The 22472-nt window shown below is 38.8% G+C and overlaps 2 protein-coding genes across 8 annotated transcripts in view; both read right to left on the reverse strand.

Annotated features, from left to right (window-relative positions):
• Positions 1 to 1444: 1444 nt before the first annotated feature.
• On the reverse strand, positions 1445 to 13419 carry tuba5 (tubulin alpha 5). Of its 2 annotated transcripts, XM_044350689.1 has the most exons (6): positions 13339 to 13419; positions 9973 to 10253; positions 7217 to 7442; positions 3648 to 3796; positions 2048 to 2728; positions 1445 to 1972 (listed from the first exon to the last, which is right to left on the reverse strand). In XM_044350689.1, the coding sequence occupies exons 2-6, from the start codon at positions 9973 to 9975 to the stop codon at positions 1673 to 1675; spliced, it is 1359 nt and encodes a 452-aa protein (XP_044206624.1). In that variant the 5' UTR covers positions 9976 to 10253; positions 13339 to 13419; the 3' UTR covers positions 1445 to 1672. The 2 variants fall into 2 exon arrangements, with proteins under 2 accessions (XP_044206624.1, XP_044206623.1); XM_044350688.1 differs by lacking the exon at positions 9973 to 10253 and having other exon boundaries at positions 13339 to 13407.
• A 24-nt stretch (positions 13420 to 13443) lies between these two features.
• The window catches only part of LOC122981885 (kelch-like protein 12), a 125444-nt gene continuing 116415 nt past the window's right edge, over positions 13444 to 22472 (reverse strand). For 4 of the 6 annotated variants that reach the window (XM_044350683.1, XM_044350684.1, XM_044350681.1 and 1 more), the window contains 11 exons: positions 19972 to 20198; positions 19526 to 19679; positions 19136 to 19353; positions 18166 to 18315; positions 17933 to 18047; positions 17736 to 17842; positions 17456 to 17651; positions 17144 to 17302; positions 16939 to 17037; positions 16675 to 16861; positions 13444 to 14485 (listed from right to left, as the gene is read on the reverse strand). In XM_044350683.1, the coding sequence (XP_044206618.1) occupies positions 14359 to 14485; positions 16675 to 16861; positions 16939 to 17037; positions 17144 to 17302; positions 17456 to 17651; positions 17736 to 17842; positions 17933 to 18047; positions 18166 to 18315; positions 19136 to 19353; positions 19526 to 19679; positions 19972 to 20198 (1739 nt within the window). In that variant the 3' untranslated portion in view covers positions 13444 to 14358. Of the gene's footprint in view, positions 14486 to 16674; positions 16862 to 16938; positions 17038 to 17143; positions 17303 to 17455; positions 17652 to 17735; positions 17843 to 17932; positions 18048 to 18165; positions 18316 to 19135; positions 19354 to 19525; positions 19680 to 19971; positions 20199 to 21114; positions 21223 to 21320; positions 21679 to 22472 lie in introns of those variants that run through there. The other 2 variants (XM_044350685.1, XM_044350687.1) reach the window with 2 other exon arrangements.

The following is a 22472-nucleotide window of genomic DNA, read 5'->3' on the forward strand; positions in this document are numbered from 1 at the left end:
TATCTATCTATCTATCCATCTCTGTCCGTCTATCTATCTATTTCTGTCTGTCTATCTGTCTATCTATCTATCTATCTATCTATCTATCTATCTATCTGTCTGTCTGTCTGTCTGTCTGTCTGTCTGTCTATCTATCTATCTATCTATCTATCTATCTGTTTATCTATCTGTCTGTCTGTCTATCAGTCTGTCTGTCTATCTGTCTATCAGTCTGTCTATCTATCTATCTATGAATGATTAAACCACCTTTCTATTCACCAATAAATCATCACTGGTTGTACTTTTTGTTTCCTCTCATTCACTAATGGACCTTCTCTGAGGATAGACCTCGCCAAATCCATATCTGGCATTTGTATGAGCTTTCAATGGCTACTAAGTTTATTGATTCCTGGCTGATCCTATCCCATCCTCAGTCCAGTGAGTTTAAGTTGCTCCAGTCTGGCCACAGATACAGTTCAGCTACATGCAGGACCAATAAACTCAGGAATTCTTTTGTTCCAGCCACCATTGGCCTTTTAAACAACACATTGTTATTATTATGTTGTATGTTATGTAGTATTTACTGCCTTTAATATTTACTGTTTTGTTGTATTCATTGGTCTGATGGTTGTGTGGTACTGCTGGTTGTACAATAAATTGCCCTTCAGGGATAATATTTCCTTGATCCTTGAACCTTGAACCTTGACTTGACGGGACAAGAGAAGGCACTTAGTCTCATTTATTTGAGGGGATACAATAAAAATATTGAACCCTGTAAAGGCCTTTTTCAGAGCAGATATCTTGAGTTGTCATGATAGGAAAAGCACAAGCGTTACTAACGACATGAACAATGGTTCTGTCTGTTCAGGTGAAGCCATGACAGTGAGTCAGCATGCAGAGACTCCGAAACCGAAAGCAGCTACATATGTGCAATCCAGCCGTCATTAATGATCCCATCCAGACGTGTTTTAAGATGTGTAAGAATATCAGGCTTTGAATAATTTATATCTAATATCTTTTTTTTTCACAAAAAAGTTCATTTATCTAGTTAGAAAGATGTCTCCTCCTTCACTGAAAACTCCATCCACAGTGTTTGTGCACTTCAAGTTTCTATATCACATATAGTGTAACCTGCATACTGGACCAGGATGGGCTCCAAAATAGTTTATGGCGTCACAAATCATGCTTGTAAGTACACGTCAGCTCAGAGAAGCTTTCCACTATCAGCAGATGGATGTGAAAACAGCCCTCTAGTGTCAGACATCTTTCTGCACAGTGAAGCTCAAAGAGAAGAAACAAGCATTTGAGTGGAAGGGGACTTTAATTTTATTATTTACACCAGTGATTTTCCTTCTGTGACATGTCAAAGTGTCTTCCTGTGAATAAGATTTCATTTTACTAATAGTTACGGGTAGTATACTTGCATGTTTGTCATGAGGTAATTTTTTGGGCTTGTACAACACAAAATATGCCAAGACAAGCTTTATTTCACAGATTCAAACACAACTCAGAGAATTTTGTCTTATTACGCGATAATGATTATTATTATCATCATCTCTGATGTGAGATGATGATACTAATTAAAAAAACATGTCAGTGAGAAAGTTAATCACTTTGGTTAACTCTAGCTTATAGAAGATACACATACAGTTATGAAATCATTATTGACTCAGTACAGGAGGCCTCACGGGGTTCAGTATTCTTCGCCTTCGTCATCGTTTTCAGAATCGGGATTCATTTGACCCAACTCCTCGTAATCTCTTTCGAGACAGGCCAGGTCCTCTCTGGCTTCTGCAAACTCTCCCTCCTCCATGCCTTCACCCACGTACCAGTGGACGAAGGCACGTTTAGCGTACATTAGGTCAAACTTGTGGTCGAGACGAGACCAGGCCTCAGCGATGGCGGTGGTGTTGCTCAGCATGCACACGGCCCTCTGGACCTTGGCCAGGTCTCCACCGGGAACTGCGGTCGGACGCTGATAATTAATGCCGACCTGTTGAGACAAAGAGGACGATCAGAAATATAAAGCATCTCAAGTTTCACCTCTTACCTTCATAACGTCACTCACCTTGAAGCCGGTGGGGCACCAGTCGACAAACTGAACGGAGCGTCTCGTCTTTATATTCGCGATGGCGGTGTTGACATCCTTGGGGACGACATCACCTCGGTACAGCATGCAGCAGGCCATGTACTTGCCGTGTCGAGGATCACACTTGACCATCTGATTGGTCGGCTCGAAGCAGGCACTTGTGATCTCTGACACGGTCAGCTGCTCATGGTAAGCCTTCTCGGCGGAGATGATGGGCGAGTAGGTCACCAGAGGGAAGTGGATACGTGGAAACGGGACCAGGTTGGTCTGGAACTCCATCAGATCAACATTGAGGGCGCCATCGAAACGAAGGGAGGCGGTGATCGAGGAAACGATCTGACCAATCAACCTGTTGAGGTTGATGTAACCAGGACTCTCAATATCCATGTTGCGGCGACATATGTCATAGATGGCCTCGTTGTCCACCATGAAGGCGCAGTCAGAGTGCTCTAAGGTGGTGTGGGTGGTCAGGATGGCGTTGTAGGGCTCCACCACAGCAGTGGATACCTGGGGAGCTGGGTAAACAGCAAACTCCAACTTGGATTTCTTGCTGTAGTCTACAGATAGACGCTCCATCAGCAGGGAGGTGAAGCCAGAGCCGGTTCCCCCTCCAAAGCTGTGGAAGACCAGGAAACCCTGCAGGCCTGTGCACTGGTCCGTCTGATGAGGGGGACAGAAGGACAGGATGGTCTCCGATAAGTCTAAAAACTTCACTTAGGAACAATATTTCCATATATTAGACCAAAAAAAAAGCTTTCAACCACATCTCATGGTCTTCATCAGTAGATAGAGTTTGCTCAGTGGTGATCATGTGATCTATAACCTCTGTCTTTCTTTAAGGATGGTCTTTGACAGAGACAATGAAAGCCGAGCAAACTACGTCAGCTGATGAAGACTGTGGGATGTGGTTGCAAGCTCCGGAAAAAAACAGTAAGTAGACCTTGAGTCAAGATTTTTTTTTGTCAAAGTACTATTTCAAAGATTAAGAACAAACTTTCATACTCACGCTTTCCACACTTTGAGTTTCACTATGAATGAAAAGTGTGGTACTAATTACATATATTTATGATGATTATTATGATGATTATTATGGTTATAATGATGATGATGATGATGATGATGATGATTATCACATGTTTGTGAACATGAGTCACAGAGTTGAAGTGGTTCAAACAATCATAGTGAACAGCGATGGAAGAAGTATTGAGATGTTTTACTTATGTAAAATAAGCAATATAGTATGAATACAATACAATACATTATTAGTGATATAGAACAAACTCCATTAAGTAAAAGTTCAGACATTTTAGTTGTAAAAATGTTAATAACAGTGTTTTTTCTTTAAACAGAACTCCTCATGCACAGCCAGTATTTTCAGTCAGGTGCTGGTCGGTCACAGGAACATCTCATGAAGATCAAAATTAACTATCACCTGTAACGTAATGTTTTTTCTTTGTTTGCCTAATTATTTCTGCAAAGGGCACATTGACATTTGTTCATATGAAAACCATTTTTGAATCAGGAAAATTCACTGTAATCAGCAGTCATTTTGTCACTTGGTTTTATTATTATTGCTGACCATTTTGCGGATGCGCTCCATGACTCCATCGATGATCTCTTTCCCGACAGTGTAATGGCCGCGAGCGTAGTTGTTGGCTGCATCCTCCTTTCCAGAGATCAGCTGCTCCGGGTGGAAGAGCTCTCTGTATTTTCCAACCCTCACTTCATCTGAGGAGAAAGATTTTGTTCAGAGAGGACATTCAAATCAAACCACAGCTTGATTTACATAACTGTCACAGTATCTCTAAACTGTCACATTATCTCTGAACTGTCACATTATCTCTAAGCTTTTAAACCCACTGGTGGGTCCAATAATGTTTCAAACTCATAACTAACTTTACATATCCAAAGGTACCGACTATATCAGGCTGACTGTTTGGGAATTGTGTATAAAATGATGAACACGATATCTAGAATAGAGTGTATAATATCATCAAAGCATTATGAAAATGGGAAGTGTTGCTTGGGAAAATAGGAAACACATAAATTATTAAATGTGTGCCCCCAAGACTCCCCAAAAATAGGAAAACAAATAAAATAAAGTGAACTAGTGAAAAATAAATCGAGGAGTAAACCAAATTAAGTTAAAGGATGGTGTAATTGGTAAAGATTCAGATAACAACCCCCAACGTACAGCATAATTATTTCCAATTTACAGTGTCAATTTTTTGTACTAAAAGTGAACCTGTACAGTTCATACTGATACATAAATGTAGGTTTTAGAGAACAAGATGTGATGTTAGGGAATAAGGAAATAACAATCTGGATAAAGTTAAAAAAAAAAAAAAGAAATAATCTGGGAACTTACAAAGAATTTATATTGCTGATATTTTTTAAATAACAGGTATCTGCTCTAAACACTGCACCTTCAGCATAATTTAATTGCTTTTCTGCTGTATGTTTCATTTAATAGTTGCTAATAGTTATGAATTAAGAGGGGATGCACGATATTATCGGCACGTCATCGGTATCGGCCGATAAAAGCTCTAAAATGAAATATCGGCATCGGCCATTTCTGCTGATTATAAAAGGCCGATCTGTTGCCATCTCCTCCGCCACCTGACTGTGCTTCCCTCCACGGACCGCTTCACCCTGACGATCCCGGTGCTTCCTCCGCAGGCTCCACTTCACTCAAGCTGCCCGTCAGACCCGCTGCTTCTTCCCACTTTAACTAAACCGGGACTCGGTGCTCTGGTTGGATCAACATACAGAACCGGGGCTAACGTTAGCTGTGAGGCTAGCAGAGGCTCGCTGGCTGTGCTTCCCTCCGGTCATGCTGCGGCTAACGCTCCACTAGCCTCTCAGCTAACGTTAACCCCAGCTCTCCATGTGGATCCAACCAGAGCACCGAGCCCCGGTTTGTTATTCAGGTTAAAGTGGGAAGAAGCAGCGGGTCTGACGGGCAGCTGAGAGAAGTGGAGCCTGCGGAGGAAGCACCGGGACCGTCAGAGAAAGGTAGTCCGTCGATAGCTGCTAAATTCGGCTGCACAGATAGGAAACACCTCGGCTGACAGGATGTACCAGTCTGTTTGAAAAAAAAAATAAATCTTTTTGGTTTATAACGGCGGTTGGCAACCAGCGTATTAGGTGCATTACCACCACCTTCTGCTCCGGAGTGTGGACCAGAGATTAAAACCTACACATTAATCCTGTCCGTCTAATGAACTCAATGAAAACTCTACTGCTGCACCAACTTGGCAGGTTCATTAAAGGTTTAATGCTGAGCCCCTGAATCCAGTCTTCCTAGATTCTTCCTTCATATATTGTCTTTCTTGATCATACTTAGTACAATCTATGTCTGCATGCATAATAGTCTCCTCAGCCAGCTGGAAAAAAATATGCGCATATATCGGCATTGGCAATCAGCCACCGTGAGTTGGAAATATCGGCATATCAGATATCGGCACTTTTATGTATCACAGGAATTAATTTCTCTGTATTTTTGGCTTGATCCTTGTGTCACTTGGTGACTCAGTGATGGACTGTTAATGACTGCTATTGTGCTGATGGACGTAAGTGGTCTTACTGAAATGATGCTGCTTTATTTTCCCTTTTTAGTCTGTGCTTTTTGGTTCTTGTTTAAATGTTTATTTCTTGTGATCTTTAGCTGTCTATTAGTTCTCATTTCTCTTAAAAAGAAAAGCCTATAAAGTTACATACTGTACAGTAACAGGACATAAAATCGATCATCTTCCATAACTGCCTTGGCCACACATTAGATGAAAACTCCTGTTTTTCAGTTCAGCTGTAGGGTTCAGTTAAGGGTTGCAACGAACGATTGTTTTCATTACCAATTGATCTGTTGATTATTTCCTTGATTAATCAATTAGTGGTTTGGTCCATAAAAAAAATCAGAAAATGGTGAAAATGTTGATCACTGTTACCAAAAGCCCAAGATGCAACTCAAGATGTCTTGTTTTGAAATAAAAGTCCATAACCTAAAGATATTCTGTCATAGAAGACTAAAGAAACCTGAAAATATTCACATTTAAAGAGCTGCAACAAGAGAATTTTTGTGTTTTATCTTAAACTTAACTCAAAACAATTAATCGATTATCAAAATAGTTAGAGAGATAGTTGGATAAATTTTCTATTGATCGACTAATTGATTAATCAACTGATTGTTGCAGCTCTACTGTATTTACCGTAGAAACCTCATCATGAAGTTACTACTTACTGTACTCAGATTTATGAAGCGCTACAAAACTCATTACAACATCTTCCCCCAAACGTCCAGCTTTATTGCTCATTAATAGCCACACAATACTCGGTACTAACAGAATAAATACTTGATGGTTAAAAATACTGACAGTATAAGTTCTCTTTAAGCTCTCAAATGTCAGATTGTTGCTCAGTAGGTCATACGTACCCTGTAATATTAGAATACTTATCACTTTAAAAAGTACATACAGTATAAATTATTTTTTAATTGCCAGATTGTTACCTCTTTATTCCCTAAATCCACATATTGTTCCCATGTACCTACAGAACATGTTTGTATTGGTACGTACTGAACTGATTCAGTGTTAGTACAAAAAAATTACACTGTAATTGGGAATAATTACGCTGTAGGTTACAGGCTGTAATCTAAAGAATTACCCAGTTATTTGACAAATAGTATTATTTATTGACATATTCAGTTATATTCTTGAGTTGTCTGATTTGAATCCCAGTGCTTGTGAAAAATTCAAATGCAAGAAAACTTATAGTGGTGTAGCTTCAGTGAAGAACGACTGACGGTGTTGAACAAAAAAAATCTTTTAAGTTTTAAGCTTTTTAAGCATAAATTGAAAGTTCATATTGGAAACTGGGTTTTTCCAGGATAAAAATCAATCCAATATTCCTCTCTGCAACTTGCTATTTACACAATTCACTTCAGTAAATGTTAGCCAGTGTTGAATAAAAGGTAAAGGAGTCACCACTGGACTTGTTGCTTGGATACCTGTGTTCGCCTCAGCAGTTACCTGCATGACCTGCGTGGATGGAGACGCTCACACTAGACGCATAAGACCACACATAATATGATGATGAGAACGGTAATAAAAAAACTGAGATAAGGAGGGTAAAAATAAACACATGGCTGCTCACCAACCACTGTGGGCTCCAGGTCGACGTATATCGCTCTGGGAACATGGCGCCCAGAGCTCCCAGTGTTAAAGAAAGTGTTGAACGGGTCTTCACGAGAGTTCGGTTCTGCAGGACCGTCCAGGAAGACGCCGTCAGGACCGACACCGTGCTCGAGACAGAAGAGCTCCCAGCAGGCATTACCTGTCTGCACACCTGCCTGGCCCACATGGATGGAGATGCACTCTCTCTGTGCAGAACAACAGTACAGATGGAAGTTAAGATGCTGTCACAAAGTTTATTACAGTAAAGGCATCAAGTATCACAGTAAAAACAACCTTCTGAACGTCTATAATACCCCAAGACTTTAATGATTTGTAAGCACAGCCATCTGTTGGAAACCTAAACCTCAGAATGATGAATAAGGAGCTTCTTTAAAATATTATTTTGTTAGAAATATATATTTTTGCAATTTATCTGATCTTTAAATGACCCTCACAATTTAGAACTGCTGTTGAAATAAATGTCATGGATGTGTAGATATCTATTTCAAATGGATGAAGATGCACAGCTATGGAAGCAAAGAAAGGCCAGAAGGATTTTAATCTAAAAAAAAACCCCAATGTGTTTTAATATTTACTGTTGAAATTTAAATACCACTTAATTTATAGTGTTGTAATATTTTACTTTGAAAAACATCTTATGAAGGTTTGAACTTCAAGTTTCAAGTAAAAAATTTGATTGAATTTTTTTATTTTTAGGGTTAAAAAAATTCATACAGAAAAATGTTTTGTCCGTTTATTATACTCAAGTTGTTCAAATTCAGTGAGTCAAATTTTGATCATAAACGTCAAGTCAGGTAAAAAAAAAACAAAACAAGTTGCTGAAGTTGAATTAGTGAAGTTCAGACACCAAGATAATAAATTTAAACTTTAACCAAAGACAGACAACTGAATCTGAATGAAATCTATCAGATCTCCTACTAGGTTACATTTTGTCAGTCAAAAGGTTGTCATGGTCCGGCTCTTGTTTTAACGAGATAAGTTTATTAACCACATTAAACCAAATTAAAGCGTTAACTGAATGTTTTAAGTATGGGATGTGGAAATCAGTGATATCAGTGGTGCATGTGATGCGTGATCGGAGAGTGTGTGAGTGTTGTAAGGCTGCATAGACGCAAAGTAAACCACTAAACCAACATAACCAAATCAAAAGGGCTGTCTGTGGGAAAGAGGAAAAAGCTGAAGCTGTGTCAGAGAGCGAAAGCTGTGGTGCTTCCAGGCTCTAACAATCACCTGCACAGAGGTAAAGGTTGTTTTTTTGTCCGTCTACAATGTGAAGCTCCTCAGTGAAGATTTAATGTGAATATAATATTAGCAGCATTTAGCAGCTCATGTAAAGGGAAAATCTCACTGAGCGTTCTGAGCAGATTTGTTGAGTGTAAAGCAGTAAACCTGCACATATCAAACCGCCAAGAACTGTTCAGAAAAACACTTTGAAATGAGTGAACAGCGTCAGGAATTTCAATATATCTCCATGGAAACACAGGAGGTCTTAAGTCCCGTCTCGCATTTTTATCCCCTTGCAGCTCAGGGCCCTCACAGACTTGATGTGATGACGGTGGACACGTCACGATACATACGGCTGAAGTCCTCAAGGGCTCAGTCTGCAGGTCTAGAGGGGGGACACTTGGATTCAGCCAAACACAAGATGACACCACTTACCAAGAAAGAGACGTTCAGACTGAGACACTTGAAATTTTTTTTATCGAAATTTGTGAATTTGGAAAAAACAGAAGTCAAGTTTTAGAATTTGCACTACTTGTTTAATTCAAACCATATAAAATCAGACAGATGGTTTTTAAAGTAAACTATTTAATTGCTGGGCCCATAAATTTAGTGGTAATTACATTTTAACAGAAGTATTCAGTTATGTTGATTTGTCTGTAAAAATTCAAGTTATTTTGGCCTTTTTTTGCTTCCATACACAGCAGCTCAGCATGCAAAGCAAAAATGTCTGATGATACACAGCATTGTTTGTTATATTCGTGCGCTTTTTTCGCAATTGTTTAGTGTAAACAACGTCAAAGCAGGGCAGGCTTTATGCCAGAACTCAACTGTTGCATTTTCCAAGTCTTTCCAGCAGTCTTGTTTCAACATGTTGAGAATTTCTGCTTTTGTTTTCCCTGGAGGAAGAACAACCCCCAAGATGATTTTCTGCTGTTGAGTGACATTTGTAAGACATGGTTGGACGAAAGTTTGGAACACGAAAGCCAATAAAAATATTAAAATGTTCACAAAAAGAAATCATCTACAAGCCTACAAAGAGACAGGTTGAATCTGTTCAGATTCATTCAGGCTGAAGATGAAACTTTTAGCTCCTCTTGTTGCTCGTCTACCGTAAACAGCCTGTCAGTTATTATTACTGTGCATTAATTAAACTATTAACACATAAAATGCAAAGAAGACATCATTCGAGTCTTCAAAAGACATGCATGTTAACACAAACAGCCGCATCTTTTAATGTAAAATACATGTAATGTTCAATGTCTCATGTTTTTATAGTTTGGATATAATGATGAATTAATGCATAGTTTTTCCTTGCACATCATTTTTAAAATGTCGTGGAGATTTCACAGTAACAGTAAGAATCATATGGTGTATTAGTTTTATAGAAAAAGGAAAAGTAAGTTAATTTTGAGTGTAAAATCACAGAATGTCTCAGTACAGTTTTACAACAAATGATCAAATATTTAACTTTTTACAATGAGATTTTCTTACCATGTTGCTCCAGATGATATGAGTAGTTGGTTTTATGAGAAACTGTAAGTTGTTAGTCAGTCAGCGGAGCTCCGGACTGACTGTCTAATTCCTCTGCAGTGTCCCAGGACGGGTAACTTGTCTCCAGTCGCTCTTTATACGTGCAGACGTTCTCACCGCGCTGTGTGTCAGTGACTGAGGAGGGTGTACAGTACATGCAGGGGGAGGGATGAAGACTTTCCTCCCACATGAAGCTACCTCTCCCTCAAAGTGTTGTTTTAGTCACCTTCTTCTTGTTTTTACTGGCATAACTCAGACAGAAAACTTCAGATTTTGTCATCTTTCACATTTCATTTTACACATTAATTGTCTCACTGATTATCAATAAACATCTTACGGTGGTGTCATAAGTAGCTTCTTCAGAAAGAAAGAAAACTTCTGAGCTGCGTGAGTTGTGAAAAGTGGAAAAGTGAGTCATACATAGAACGATGATTTGAGAATCATTCGAATCATTCTTTCCATCAAATGACTCGACGAAACGCTGAAATATTCTGGTGTGTAGGTGTTTCGAAATAGGAATGGCTGTTTCATTTTTGAGTTGTTGTTTGAGTTGTTTTCTGACTTCGTCTCAAAAGCCGTGGATCATATAATTAGTATTTACTCTGATCTCTCCAGCGTTATACAGCAGGCCCACACGTATTGTCGGTAATTTATTGAGGTGGAAAGTAACTAAGTACAAACTGAGTACAATTTGAGGTACTTCAATTGAGTATTTTTCCATTTAATTTTGCTACTTATTACTACTTCACCACCTTTCAGAGACAAATATTGTACTTTTCCCTCAACTACACTTATTTGACAGCAATAGTTACTAATTACTTTGCTGATTAATACTTTAAATATAAAATATACGATGGGCCGGTAAAACAAAATGTACTGTTATAAAATGAACCACCCATCAGTACAGCTGTTTGAAACAGCTTCAGCACAGTCAGCGACAGCAATAAAATACACATTAATGTGTAATAATCCAATAATATAATATATAATTTATATAATATATTAAAATTATATAATATAATATATAATAATATATTATATACATTTCCCTGCATTATGAGTACTTCTGATCATTTTAAGTACATTTTGCTGAGAATACGTGGATAAGACTTTACGTGCAAGACTTTTACTTGTAATGAAGTATTTTTATAGTTGGTACTTTTACTCAAGTAAAGACTGGATTCTTCCTCAACCACAGGTGATTTACGAATGTTGTTGTAGACGTGAAGTTTGGAAAATTTAATTGTGAAGATTATTTGTTTTATTTATTAATTGGTCTTCTTTAATTTTGGACATTTTTTGTAGAATTATTTGAAATTGTATAAGCAGCGTTCACAGCACTTTGTGATGTGTTTTAAAAACTTCATTTAGCCACTTAAGTAGAAATACAGAAAAACACTGAATACGACTCAAGTCCTGCATTAAAAATCATGGATCAAAGAACAAAAGTGGCAAATTTACTTATATATCATAAGTAAAAGTGCTCAATAAGAATGGTTTCTTTATATTTTAGTATGTTATTAAATTAATATTACTGATGCATTTTAATGTTGCAGTTGATCTAAATGAGGCTAATTTAAAGTTTATATATTGTAGTAGTTTATAACAACACATCATATATTTTTTTTCCAGCACTGACGTAAAGTTTAGAGGACTGCAAGGACGGAAAAAAAAGAACATAGCGAAGAAAATAATTTGTAGTGTAACTGCAATAAAACTATTATTTTAAAGTTTTAATCAGATAAATAAACAGTGAAAGAGTTTTTGTACTCATTGAAGAGTAATTTATCCTCCTATCGTGTCTTTAATTTTTAAAAATTGGACATGAAAGTGCAGACGTTGGTGAAATTGAGATGTTTTGTCATTTGGTGATTATCCAAATTTACCATTGAATACCAATCTGGTGTTCAATCTTAATGCTCCATTTATCAGAATAAACATACTGACAGATGTACTAACCTTGCAGGTTTACTCTCACTGGTTGAGTGAAGATGATCTTTCTTAGGAAACACAGGTTAAAGAGTAACTGATTGCTTAATTCAACGGATTACTGGAAACACTTTTCAGATGGTATTCAACCGTTTTATCAAGTCATCAGATCATGTTTTCTTTGGAAATACAGTTGGTGGCAGAAAGGTGACCCCTCAGAAAATCTACCAGCACGGAAAGTTAGACTTTTTTTTATCAAAGGGGAAATATTATCATTCAAAGACCGACACAGCTGTCATCCCCGAGAGGTTGGAGAGAGTGAAACCAGGTGTTTGGTGGCATGAAAGATGTCTGAATTCAGTTTTTCCTGTTTCCTCATATTTAAATGGAGACATTAAATTCCCCCTTCATTCTGCAGAATGATGCATGTGCAGAGTTTGACACTAGGGGGCTGTTTTCACATTCATCTGCTGAAGAAGTTTCTCTGAGCTCACTGAAAATCTGAGTTTAATGTTCCTCTCCATACATGTTTTAAGATGTAAATATAAAATACTCTGCTTTGAATAATTATTTGTGTCTGATATGGGATTTCTTTTCACAAAAAAAGTTCAATTATCGAGTTAAAACCCTTAAAATGACATCTACTCCTTCTCCCTCATTAATCCGGAGTCAATAAAAATTCAAATATATGTCATTTTAAAAGTTTAAGTGTTGGACACAAGACGTCTCCTCCTTCACTGTAAAGTCCGTTCTCAGTGTTTGTGCACCGGAGGCTTCACATTTCCACATTTCATTCGTGTGAATTGAATATTTGACCGGGATCGGCTTCCAAACTAGTTGTGATGTCACAAATCCTGCTTGTAGGTGCACGTCTTCAACTCAGATTTCAGGTGAGCGCAGAGAAACTTTCATTCTTCAGCAGATGAGTGTGAAACTGGTTTCTAGTGTCAAACTCTGCACAGTGATGCAACTGAAGTAACGAGAAGCAGAACGCATTTTTTAGCGGAGAGGGACTTGAGCATGATTCATGACATCACAACTAGTTTGGAGCCAATCATGAGTCCAATATTCACTTTATACATGTGTGATGTGGAAACTTGAAGCCTCCAGTGCACAAACACTGAGATTAGACCTCACAATGAAGTAAGAGACATCTTGTGAGATTAAAAATATTTGCATATTCGTAGATTCTGGATTTTTCAATGAGGGAGAAGCAGTAGATAGAAAAAAACACATCAGGTACAATTTAATATTCTGAACAGATGATTTTTATATATTTTATATTAAAATGAATGAATCTACACTGCAGTTTGGTGAATGTGAGACATCAAACTGCTCTGAGTGGCTGGACGGTTTCTTTACATTTGAAATGTGGATGTGAAAGATGAGTTTTCTTACCACTGACTCAGCAGTCGACATGTGAAGCGTTTTTGTCTCTCTGCGTCACTTGACAGGTGTTCGTACGCTGAGACGATGCACCACAGATGAAAAAAAAAAAAAGTGTCAGTTCTCAGTGTGTTTATTCACTTCCCAGGCAACAGTGATGGCAGGACTTTGTGTCCTACATGTACATGATGTCCAAACTTATAAGCTGAAGAAAAAAAAAAAAAAAAAAAAAAAAATCACATGCACCTCATATTTATTACTTTGTGATTTTTTCAGTTTTGCCAAATAATGGGACAAAATAATCAGACTTAACTGTTACAATTCAGTCATTTTCTAAAACAATATTCATCTCTAAATATATATTCTGAGAGCAACAATAAGTAATAAATCTTTTGTAATAAAGTGATTTGAATGTAAAAGCACTGTTTACAGGAAGAATTACAAAAAAGGGGCTGAATTACTGACCCATTAATGACCTCGCAAATGCCACGTGAGTACACTCGATAACAAGCCGATGCAACTATCGTCAAAGTCAAATGGGAGGCAACATGGATGTTCACTGTTCGATGTAGGCCAAAGTCATATAAGGCATATAGCAGCAACTGGAGTCTAAATCAGCTCCATCTTTTCTGTTTTCTTGTGATGAGTAGAAATATATTGCACTTTGAAGACAAACTGAAAAAATAATCTCACAGGTAACGACAGCAACAAGGACCACTGAAGAGAGTCATGCAAGTGGTGATGGACTCCTCGGAGGCCTCATTTTGAGAAGAAGTCTACCGCGGCGAAGCTTAATCTCTGTTGCGCAGTCCAAGTGGTGAAGGGTTAACCATCCAGCGGAGGAGGCAGCCCGAACGGCTGCATTCAAGAGGGTTTTTTTTTTTTTTCTTTTTTGAGAGTTCCTATTTGCATACTGGCGAACAAACAAACATCTCCCTTTGTTGGCTCTGTTTTAGTAGCATTTTTATCAAAGTCTAGCTGCCTGTCCTCCTTGCTGCTTTTCCTCTTGTGGTTCATTTTCTTGGCAAAAGATCACTTTTCTCGTAGAACACAGACGCCTGCGTCACACCGCTGCGTCGCCATGGAGGTAACAACCTCCCACGAGTCGATAACTGGATCGTAACATTCGATACTGCTGAGAAGAGAGTTCCCATCGTATCTAAAAAAGAGATATGAGACAAACAGAGAGGAACTGAGAGTTTGAACCACAACAAAAAGCACTGTGTCGCGCTTTCAAGTCGAACTGAATATAATACTAAAAGGCAGAACAAGTTACTACACTTGGATTGGCCTGTTGCGGCATGTTCAATCAAAACTTAATTCAGATGTTGAAACTACTGTCAAGTTTCATGATACAGCTGTCTTAGTGTGTTTGTACTGCGGAGACATAAAGAACAACTTAATTACTACATCTGAACTTAGGTAAGAAGATAAAAAAGAAGACTGATTCACTTGTAGATTTTCTCTGTAACTCATTTAAATTCTTCACCAGACCCTGTTTATTATTCTACTACATCTGGAAACGTGATGTTATGTTGGTATTGATGAACATGAAAGAATTTGTCAGTTATGTGAGTAAAATGAAAGCAGAATGTAATGCACTTTGTTTTATATCATCCTTAGTATCAAGATCTAAAAAAAAAAGAGGTTATTCAGTAGAACTAATAAGGATTGTAATTAGACTGAATGAATAATTACATTACAAAACTGGTCCTGAGTTTTAAAAAAAATGCAAGTTCGAAGGCTTATCAGACGCAAAAACACTGCAGAGAAGTTTCTAATACTGAGAAACAGGATTTTACAACTCTAGAGAGTTATCACAATGGCAATTATTTCATCTTTTGTCTCACTGATTGCAAGGCTAACAATAGAAATACGGCGTTCACGCTACAAAGTAACCAACCAGGAATGTGAGCTTGCATGTATTTGATTGATCACACTGCATTATGTTGCATCATAAGTTGAACATGTTGACTCTGTGTTTATTCAGCTGGAGCCTTGTGCATCTACACCTCCACTGGATCGGAGTCATTCAAATGAATGAAATTATGTTGTTTTTTTTTCCAAGCAACACTAACATTAATCTGAACACGGCTAAACAGAGGGGACATGCATGGAAGTGTTGTATTGTATCTTTTGGTACATGTGAAGTATTTTATTTGGTGCAAACAAACATATATATATATATATATATCATGTATGTTCAATCTAGCCTCCATTTAAAAGGACAAGTTTGATGCTGTGATCATTCCTCCTCTCTTTAGTAGCCATGAACGGGAAGAGGAACGAGGTCCACAGTCCTTGTTCTGTGTAAAACTGCATTCTGAGGTTTCAGTGGTCTGAAGTTACAATCAAATGTGTGTCTTCCAAAGTTACAACCTTTTCAGCACTAACTTCCCTTTTTGCATTTCCCTGAAAAGCATTTCCTCGCTTAGTTGCAGGGGATTGGTACGTCCTGTTAGTTGCATGGTTGATTTTGGATAATTCACTGCTGAAGGTCCATATTTGCTTTGGATTAACTTTAGAAAGTATTTTTACACAGAACAAGGACCATGAATTTTGTGCCTCATTTCTTGTAGTTTAGTTTTACCAGGGTATCACTCGGAGGGGAGGAGCAATTACCGCAACCCACAAGGGTCGGATTGCTCGGAAAAAAAAAAAAAAACAGTTTGCAACCAGACCTCGCCGGTAATCAAATGTATTTATAGTGGTTCCAAAGAAAACGTGTCATAGAGGAGGAGGAAACATGGTATTGTTTAAAAAGTTTTTTAAAAAAAAAGTTTAACCTCTGCATACTTTCTCATCTCTGCATAGCTGGACAATCACAACATGACGTTGGTGTGAATGTGGGATTGTCAGTTTCGGTAAATTACTGAAATTGTTGGACATGGCCCCTAAACCCCACCCCATCCCTTATCGGAAAGGTTTTGAGGGAGGGGGATGCTGAGACTATGTGATCATCTGACAAGCAGTTCTGACATAGTATACACCAGCAGTTAGTCTCTGAGTAATGTATTAAGATAAACTTAAAAAAGCTGAACTTATCGTTTAAAGGCAGAATGAGCAGGATTAGTAGGATTGAGGATCAGTCACAGTGTCTGTATCTGCAGAGAACCCGCCCTCTGCCTGTATTTTCTTATTTTGCTGTGTTCAGGATGTTTCTGAGTCCCCAGCAAATAACCGTGCACAGGGTGTGGGGGTGGGGAAATAAAAATGTAGCAACTGCTTCGTAGCATGCACTTCTGGTGTTGTCGTTACAAACTGCAACCGACAAATCCTCATACTCATTCTGCCTTCAAGCCCGCCGCCACAGAAAGCAGGAGGAACATCAGGACACTCCTTCCTTACCCGGCGATGGCGTAGAGACGTCCTCGGAGAACGGTTGCTCCTACGTAACATCGAGGAGTGGTCATACTGGCTACAGTGGTCCAATAGTCTGTTCTGATGTTGTAGACCTCAACAGAGTCGAGGTGCGAAACACCATCAAAGCCTCCTACTACATAGATGTGGTCGTTGAGTAAAGCCACACCAGCACCTGAAACAATATGAAGGTGTCAGACAAACAGTACCACAGACTGTTAGCTGACAGTTTTCTTACCCTGGAAAACCTACCTGACCGCTTAGTGGCCATTGGTGTGACACTGGTCCAGTGGCCTGTGTGAGGGTCATACCGCTCCACTGAATTCAGTATATTCAGTCCATCGTATCCACCTGTGAGGAAACAATCAATGAAACAATGAGCTGTGTTTGTTTTCTCAATGTGACCTCAAGTGTCAAAGCTATCGAAGACTGAGCTGTTTGGATTTTGTGTCCGTACCTAGACAGTATATGAGTCCACTGGCCACCACCAGACCAGCCCCTTCTCTTGCTGTCTGCATGTCTCCCAGCATGCTCCACTGGTCAATGTTTGGGTCGTATCGCTCCATGCTGGTATGGCGCCGGCTGCCGTCAAAGCCACCGGCAACATAGATCATATCTGTCGAGAGTCAAGAAGGAACAAAATGGAAAACCACAACTTTACTCACATTGTTTACTTTTCTGAGATAGAGGAAAACATTCTCAGGGGGATTTCACGGGAAGAAAAAAAACAGTGGAGGTGTGAGTCATTTGGCAGAGAAACCCTCCTCACCTCCGAGTGTTGTGGCCCCAGCAAGGCCACGACGTACATTCATGGTAGCGACGGTGTACCAAACACCGTCCTCGTCCGCCGTGTAGTCCAGGCACTCCACAGAGCTGAGCCTCGACCGACCGTCGTAGCCCCCGATCACATAAACCCGATCGTGGAGCGACACTGTGGCGACGTAACGCCTTTTCCGTGCAATGTTCTATAAAGAGTATTAGTCCTGTATTAGTCAAACCTGCTGTGATAAAAACAACAACATAAAATCTTTAAAATCTTAAATACTTACAGGAAGAAAGCTCCATTCTTGAGTTTTTGGATCATATTTCTCAACTATGTCTATTGGTGATTGTTGGCTGCCAAACCCACCTATAACCAGCAGGACTTCTTTGGCACCTAAAAAAAAAACAAACCCCAAATTCATTTTATTACCAACAACAGTGTGAATTACAAAGTAGATAAATAAATATAGTTGTTAAAACCTACCTAATCTGGCTTGTGTGCGTGGACCCTGCATCTCACTCCTCAGCTCCGGTCTTAAGTGGAATTTCTTGGCCTCATCAACAAGGTCTCGACATGGCAGGCTACACCGAATGAGGGGCTAAAAACGTGTCAAAACTTGCTTAATTACGACGGTAAATGTAATGAACGCTTCAGTAGATAACCCTTCATTGGAAGCTTAAGAGTGTTATTACAGAAGAACCTGCTGTCGGGCTCACCTCAACATCAATGACATCTGTAATATAGCGGGGGGTCAGCAGCGGCATCCGAACAAACTCGAGCATGTCTGGCAGATAGGGCTCTCTCTCTTTTCGGTTGTGTTTGACCCAGTTTAACACTGCTTCAAATACCGGCTCCTCCGAGTCCACCTACATATAGACAGCATATAAATCCACACATTAACTAAACAATTAGCTGACAACTGTAGTTAAAAATGCTGCACAATATTCATTAGTGTCCATTTTTGACTATTAATTGTTTATCGATTGCAATTATTTCAGTAACTGCAAAGAAATAACGTGCGACAGAACAGTCTTCTTAAAGGTAAAACAAGCCACAAATTTACACCCTAAATTCCTCACATGAGAAAGATGACACGAAACGAAAATAGTTTTACTGAAGGCAAATTATGCGTGACTGTGATTTACATGTATAGTCTAGTTTTATTTTAAAAAACACAACAAAAATGACAGGAAGGACCTTCTGAGTGAATTGATGATCTATAAATCATCATGTGATAATAACTGTGTTTACACAACACAAGGTGTGTGGTTGGGAACAGGAATTTCCTGGGCACACAGGCAAACCTAAATCAGGTTTTCTTCTCTGCAATTTCATTGTCAGCCCCCCCCCCCCCTCCACAGTGGTGAGCGGTATTGGGGGGGCCCACTCACTGAGATTACAGCAGGTTCGTACTTGCTTTTCTCTTTAAGTATTCAGGGGTTTGAAAGACAATATGAAAGCTGTGAAAGTCAAGCTCAGTTCATACTGTGTAAGTCATTTTTCATCTTAACACCAATTCTGCAGGTATTAAGATGTATCGAAGAGCAGATATGTCATTAATTTAACAGACTGGTTTCAGGTGTTTCAAATAATAAATATTCAGCAACAACAGATCAAGCAGCCGCCGTTGCGCACGTGATAATAACACCAAAAAGCTCAATGCCTGAAGTCATCCAGTTTTCTTACCTGGATTTCATCACATTTTATAAGCTTTTCGACTTCTGTCTGGCTGAGCAGCATGAACTCCTCATGCTGGACCACCTCGGAGAAATGCTTCTGGGAAAAGAGCTCAGCCGCCTGCATCAGGTCAAGGCAATTGTGAGTTTCAGCAAAGTCCCGAATACCCAGACAGTTGGTGGGATCAAGCTGACTCTCCAAAAAATCACAACACGCTCTTTTTACCCCTGAGGAAAACAAAAATACATCTGTAAACAAACACATGTATCATTCAAATTCTGACAAATCCCACACATGATTCTCCAATCACTCATCTGAGCCATGCCTTGCTGTGCCTGTACTCACAGCGATATCAGCTGGCTTAAGCACACAAAATCTCGGTACGGCAGGCGCTCCTACCTTTGAGCTGAAGCAAACACGCTGCAGGGAGCAGTTCTTGTACATTTTCCACGGTAACTAGCACAGTCTCGGTGTAGACGAAATCCAACAGGATCTCCATAGTTGATGCTGTGAGCCCCTGAATGTCGACGAAAGATTTTCCCTTTTCTGCAAGCTGCAGAGGCACATAAACAGAGATTATCAGGTGTAATTACAAGAAACATATAACTTACGAGCATCAAGTTTTATCCTGTTGCAGTTCTCATAATCATCTTGCATGAGGCTCAACTGTAAAATCTAAAATTTATCTTAGAGGCCAAAAAAGGAGATAATAAACATCATATCAGATATGTAACCGGGGCATATTAGATACCCTTATTCTCTTAATTCAATATGTAGAGGCACAGAATTCATCATGTTTCTTCAGCACTGAAGAGTCAATAAATAACCAACATTTTCAGAATTACCTCACTGGTGAACATGGCACAAAAGTAGTCGCTGCAGGCAGCCAAGACAATCCGGTGAGCTGGAAAATCTGTGTTCTCCACCCTCAGAGTGATATCGCAGAGTGTGTTGCTCTTGCGTAGTGAGTTCATCGCATTAAGGATGGATTTGGCATGGGAGTTGGTCATGATGTCTTTGGGAGCCATGTCGCCTTGAGAATCTCTCAAGGATCTCAAACTGCTCCAGGAATCTAAAAGAAATAACACAAAGATTTTTAGAAGACAATAATTCTTATAATTTTTACACACTGAGCGTAAAAGTCATACAGCACTTACTGTATGTGTTTGTGTCTATACTGTGTGTGCACACAACATAGGTGTGTAATGTGTGTGAGACACAAATTATACATATTTGATGTAGAGCTGCAACTATTAAATTAATTGCCAACTATTTTGATCATTGATTAATCATTTGGAGCCATTTTTTAAGAAAAAAATCTTCTAAATTAATCTGATTCCAGCTTCAAAAATGACAATATTTTCTGGTTTCTTTAGTCTTCTGTGATAATAAAGTAAATATATAAGAAATATTAATATTATATTGTGTACTACTAAGTACAAGATATAGTACTACTAAGATTTTCTATGCAAAACATCTGATAAACAGATACAAATACGCTGTTTTAAATATGCTAAGCAGTTAAACCACCTACAATATTAAAATACTTCTTGCAGGTAATTAAGTAATCCTAAATAATATAAAAAAGAGAAAAAAAGAAATCTACAATAAAAAACATGTAAAATATATCCTGTGAAAAGAGCTGCTACAGGTTTAAATTTTAAATTGAGGAGAATGAAATTAAATGTAAAAAATATTGAACAGGAATGTACGAATGTTGATCGTGTAAACAGTATATGCAGTGTGCAATTAATAATATTAACAGTTGTGTTAATGTAACGTGCCAAATCAGATATGCAAATATAAGATTATGAGATTTTATGTTAACATAGTGACATTGAACAGACTGAAATACTGCTTTCTTCACGATACATAATTACTTTTTTTCCTCCACTGCTGATACTTGAGTCTGTAAACTTCTGAATGCAGGTCTTGTGGTTTGAAGACGGGAGTGTTGTTTGCATTGTGGAATAGCTAAAACAACTTACCGTTAAAAGATCTGAATACTTTTTCCACCACTGGGAGGCAGTAACTATAGCTACACATCAGCTAGCAGCCAACGACAGCTGAGCGCTAACGCCAACGCTAGACAACAACTAAGAAAATACAGACACATAAAGTGAGCAGCCGGCCGGAGGAGGACAACACATGAAGCGACACACACAGAGGAACTTGTCAAGAATTTGCATAGTACCTGTCGCTTGTAGTAAAGCTGATTCAAAACGTCTGGCTAAGTTGCTTTGCTAGCTTAAAAAAAAAACAGTCCCTTGTCCCAGCTCTTGCTTGTCTGGAGAAAGAAAACTACAGCTAATCCATGACGACCTCTGTCAGATCAACCTCTGCGAAGCCTGCTTGAGGACACATATGTCTGAGCTTTCAAATGAGTGTCATATTATTCCCGTTACGCTTTTCTGTTTTTAAAGCCAGCTACAATATTTCGTTGACTAAACTGCAGCAGGTCACAGCAACAGCAGAGAGACTCCACAGATTGGACGTAAACAGACCGTTACGTCAGTGTACGTGCGCGCTCCAGCGGGCCGCACGGACGCAGAAACAAGACGCCTTTGACGCGCGTTCATGTTGCACGGGGGCGGATTTAGTGATTTTGGGGGGAACCGGGCTTCATTTTCACCCTTCCTCTAACTGGGAGTGTTGGTATTGGCAGTGGTAGAAGAAGTACTCAAAACTAATAATGCTGCACAATAAAAAATACTGTAAAAGAGAAAGTCCCGCATTCAAATTTTCCCTTAAAAGAGTGAAAGAGAGGTATTATCAGCACAATGTACTTACATTTACTTAAAGATCCCCTCCAGGGCTGTTTTACAATGTATATAAAATACTCTACTTTGAATAATAATTTGTGTCTGATATGTTTTTTTCCCACAAAAAGTTCAAGTATCTTGTTAAACATGCCTAAAATGGCATCGCCTCCTTCTCCCTCATTAAAAAAAATCCAGAATCTAAATCCAGAATCTAAATATGCAAATATATTTCATCTCCAAAGTTTAACTGTTGGACACACAATGTCTCCTGCTTCACTGTAAGGTCCATTCTCAGTGTTTGTGCATTGGAGGCTTCAAGTTGCCACATCAGACTTGTGTAAGTTGAATATATTGGACCATGATTGGCTTCCAAACTACTTGTGATGTTACAAGTAAAACCTCTTAAAATCCAATTTTCAATGAGCACAGAGAAACTTTCCACTTTCAGCAGATGAATGTGAAAACAGCCTTCTAGGGTCAAACTCTGCACATACATCATTCTGCACAGTGAAGCTCAAACATCCAACTGTAGGAACAAGAAGAAAAACATATTTTTGAGTGGCGGGGGACTTTTCACTTAAAGT

Source organism: Thunnus albacares, chromosome 5, assembly GCF_914725855.1.
Source record: "Thunnus albacares chromosome 5, fThuAlb1.1, whole genome shotgun sequence".
Classification (NCBI taxonomy): Eukaryota; Metazoa; Chordata; class Actinopteri; order Scombriformes; family Scombridae; genus Thunnus; species Thunnus albacares.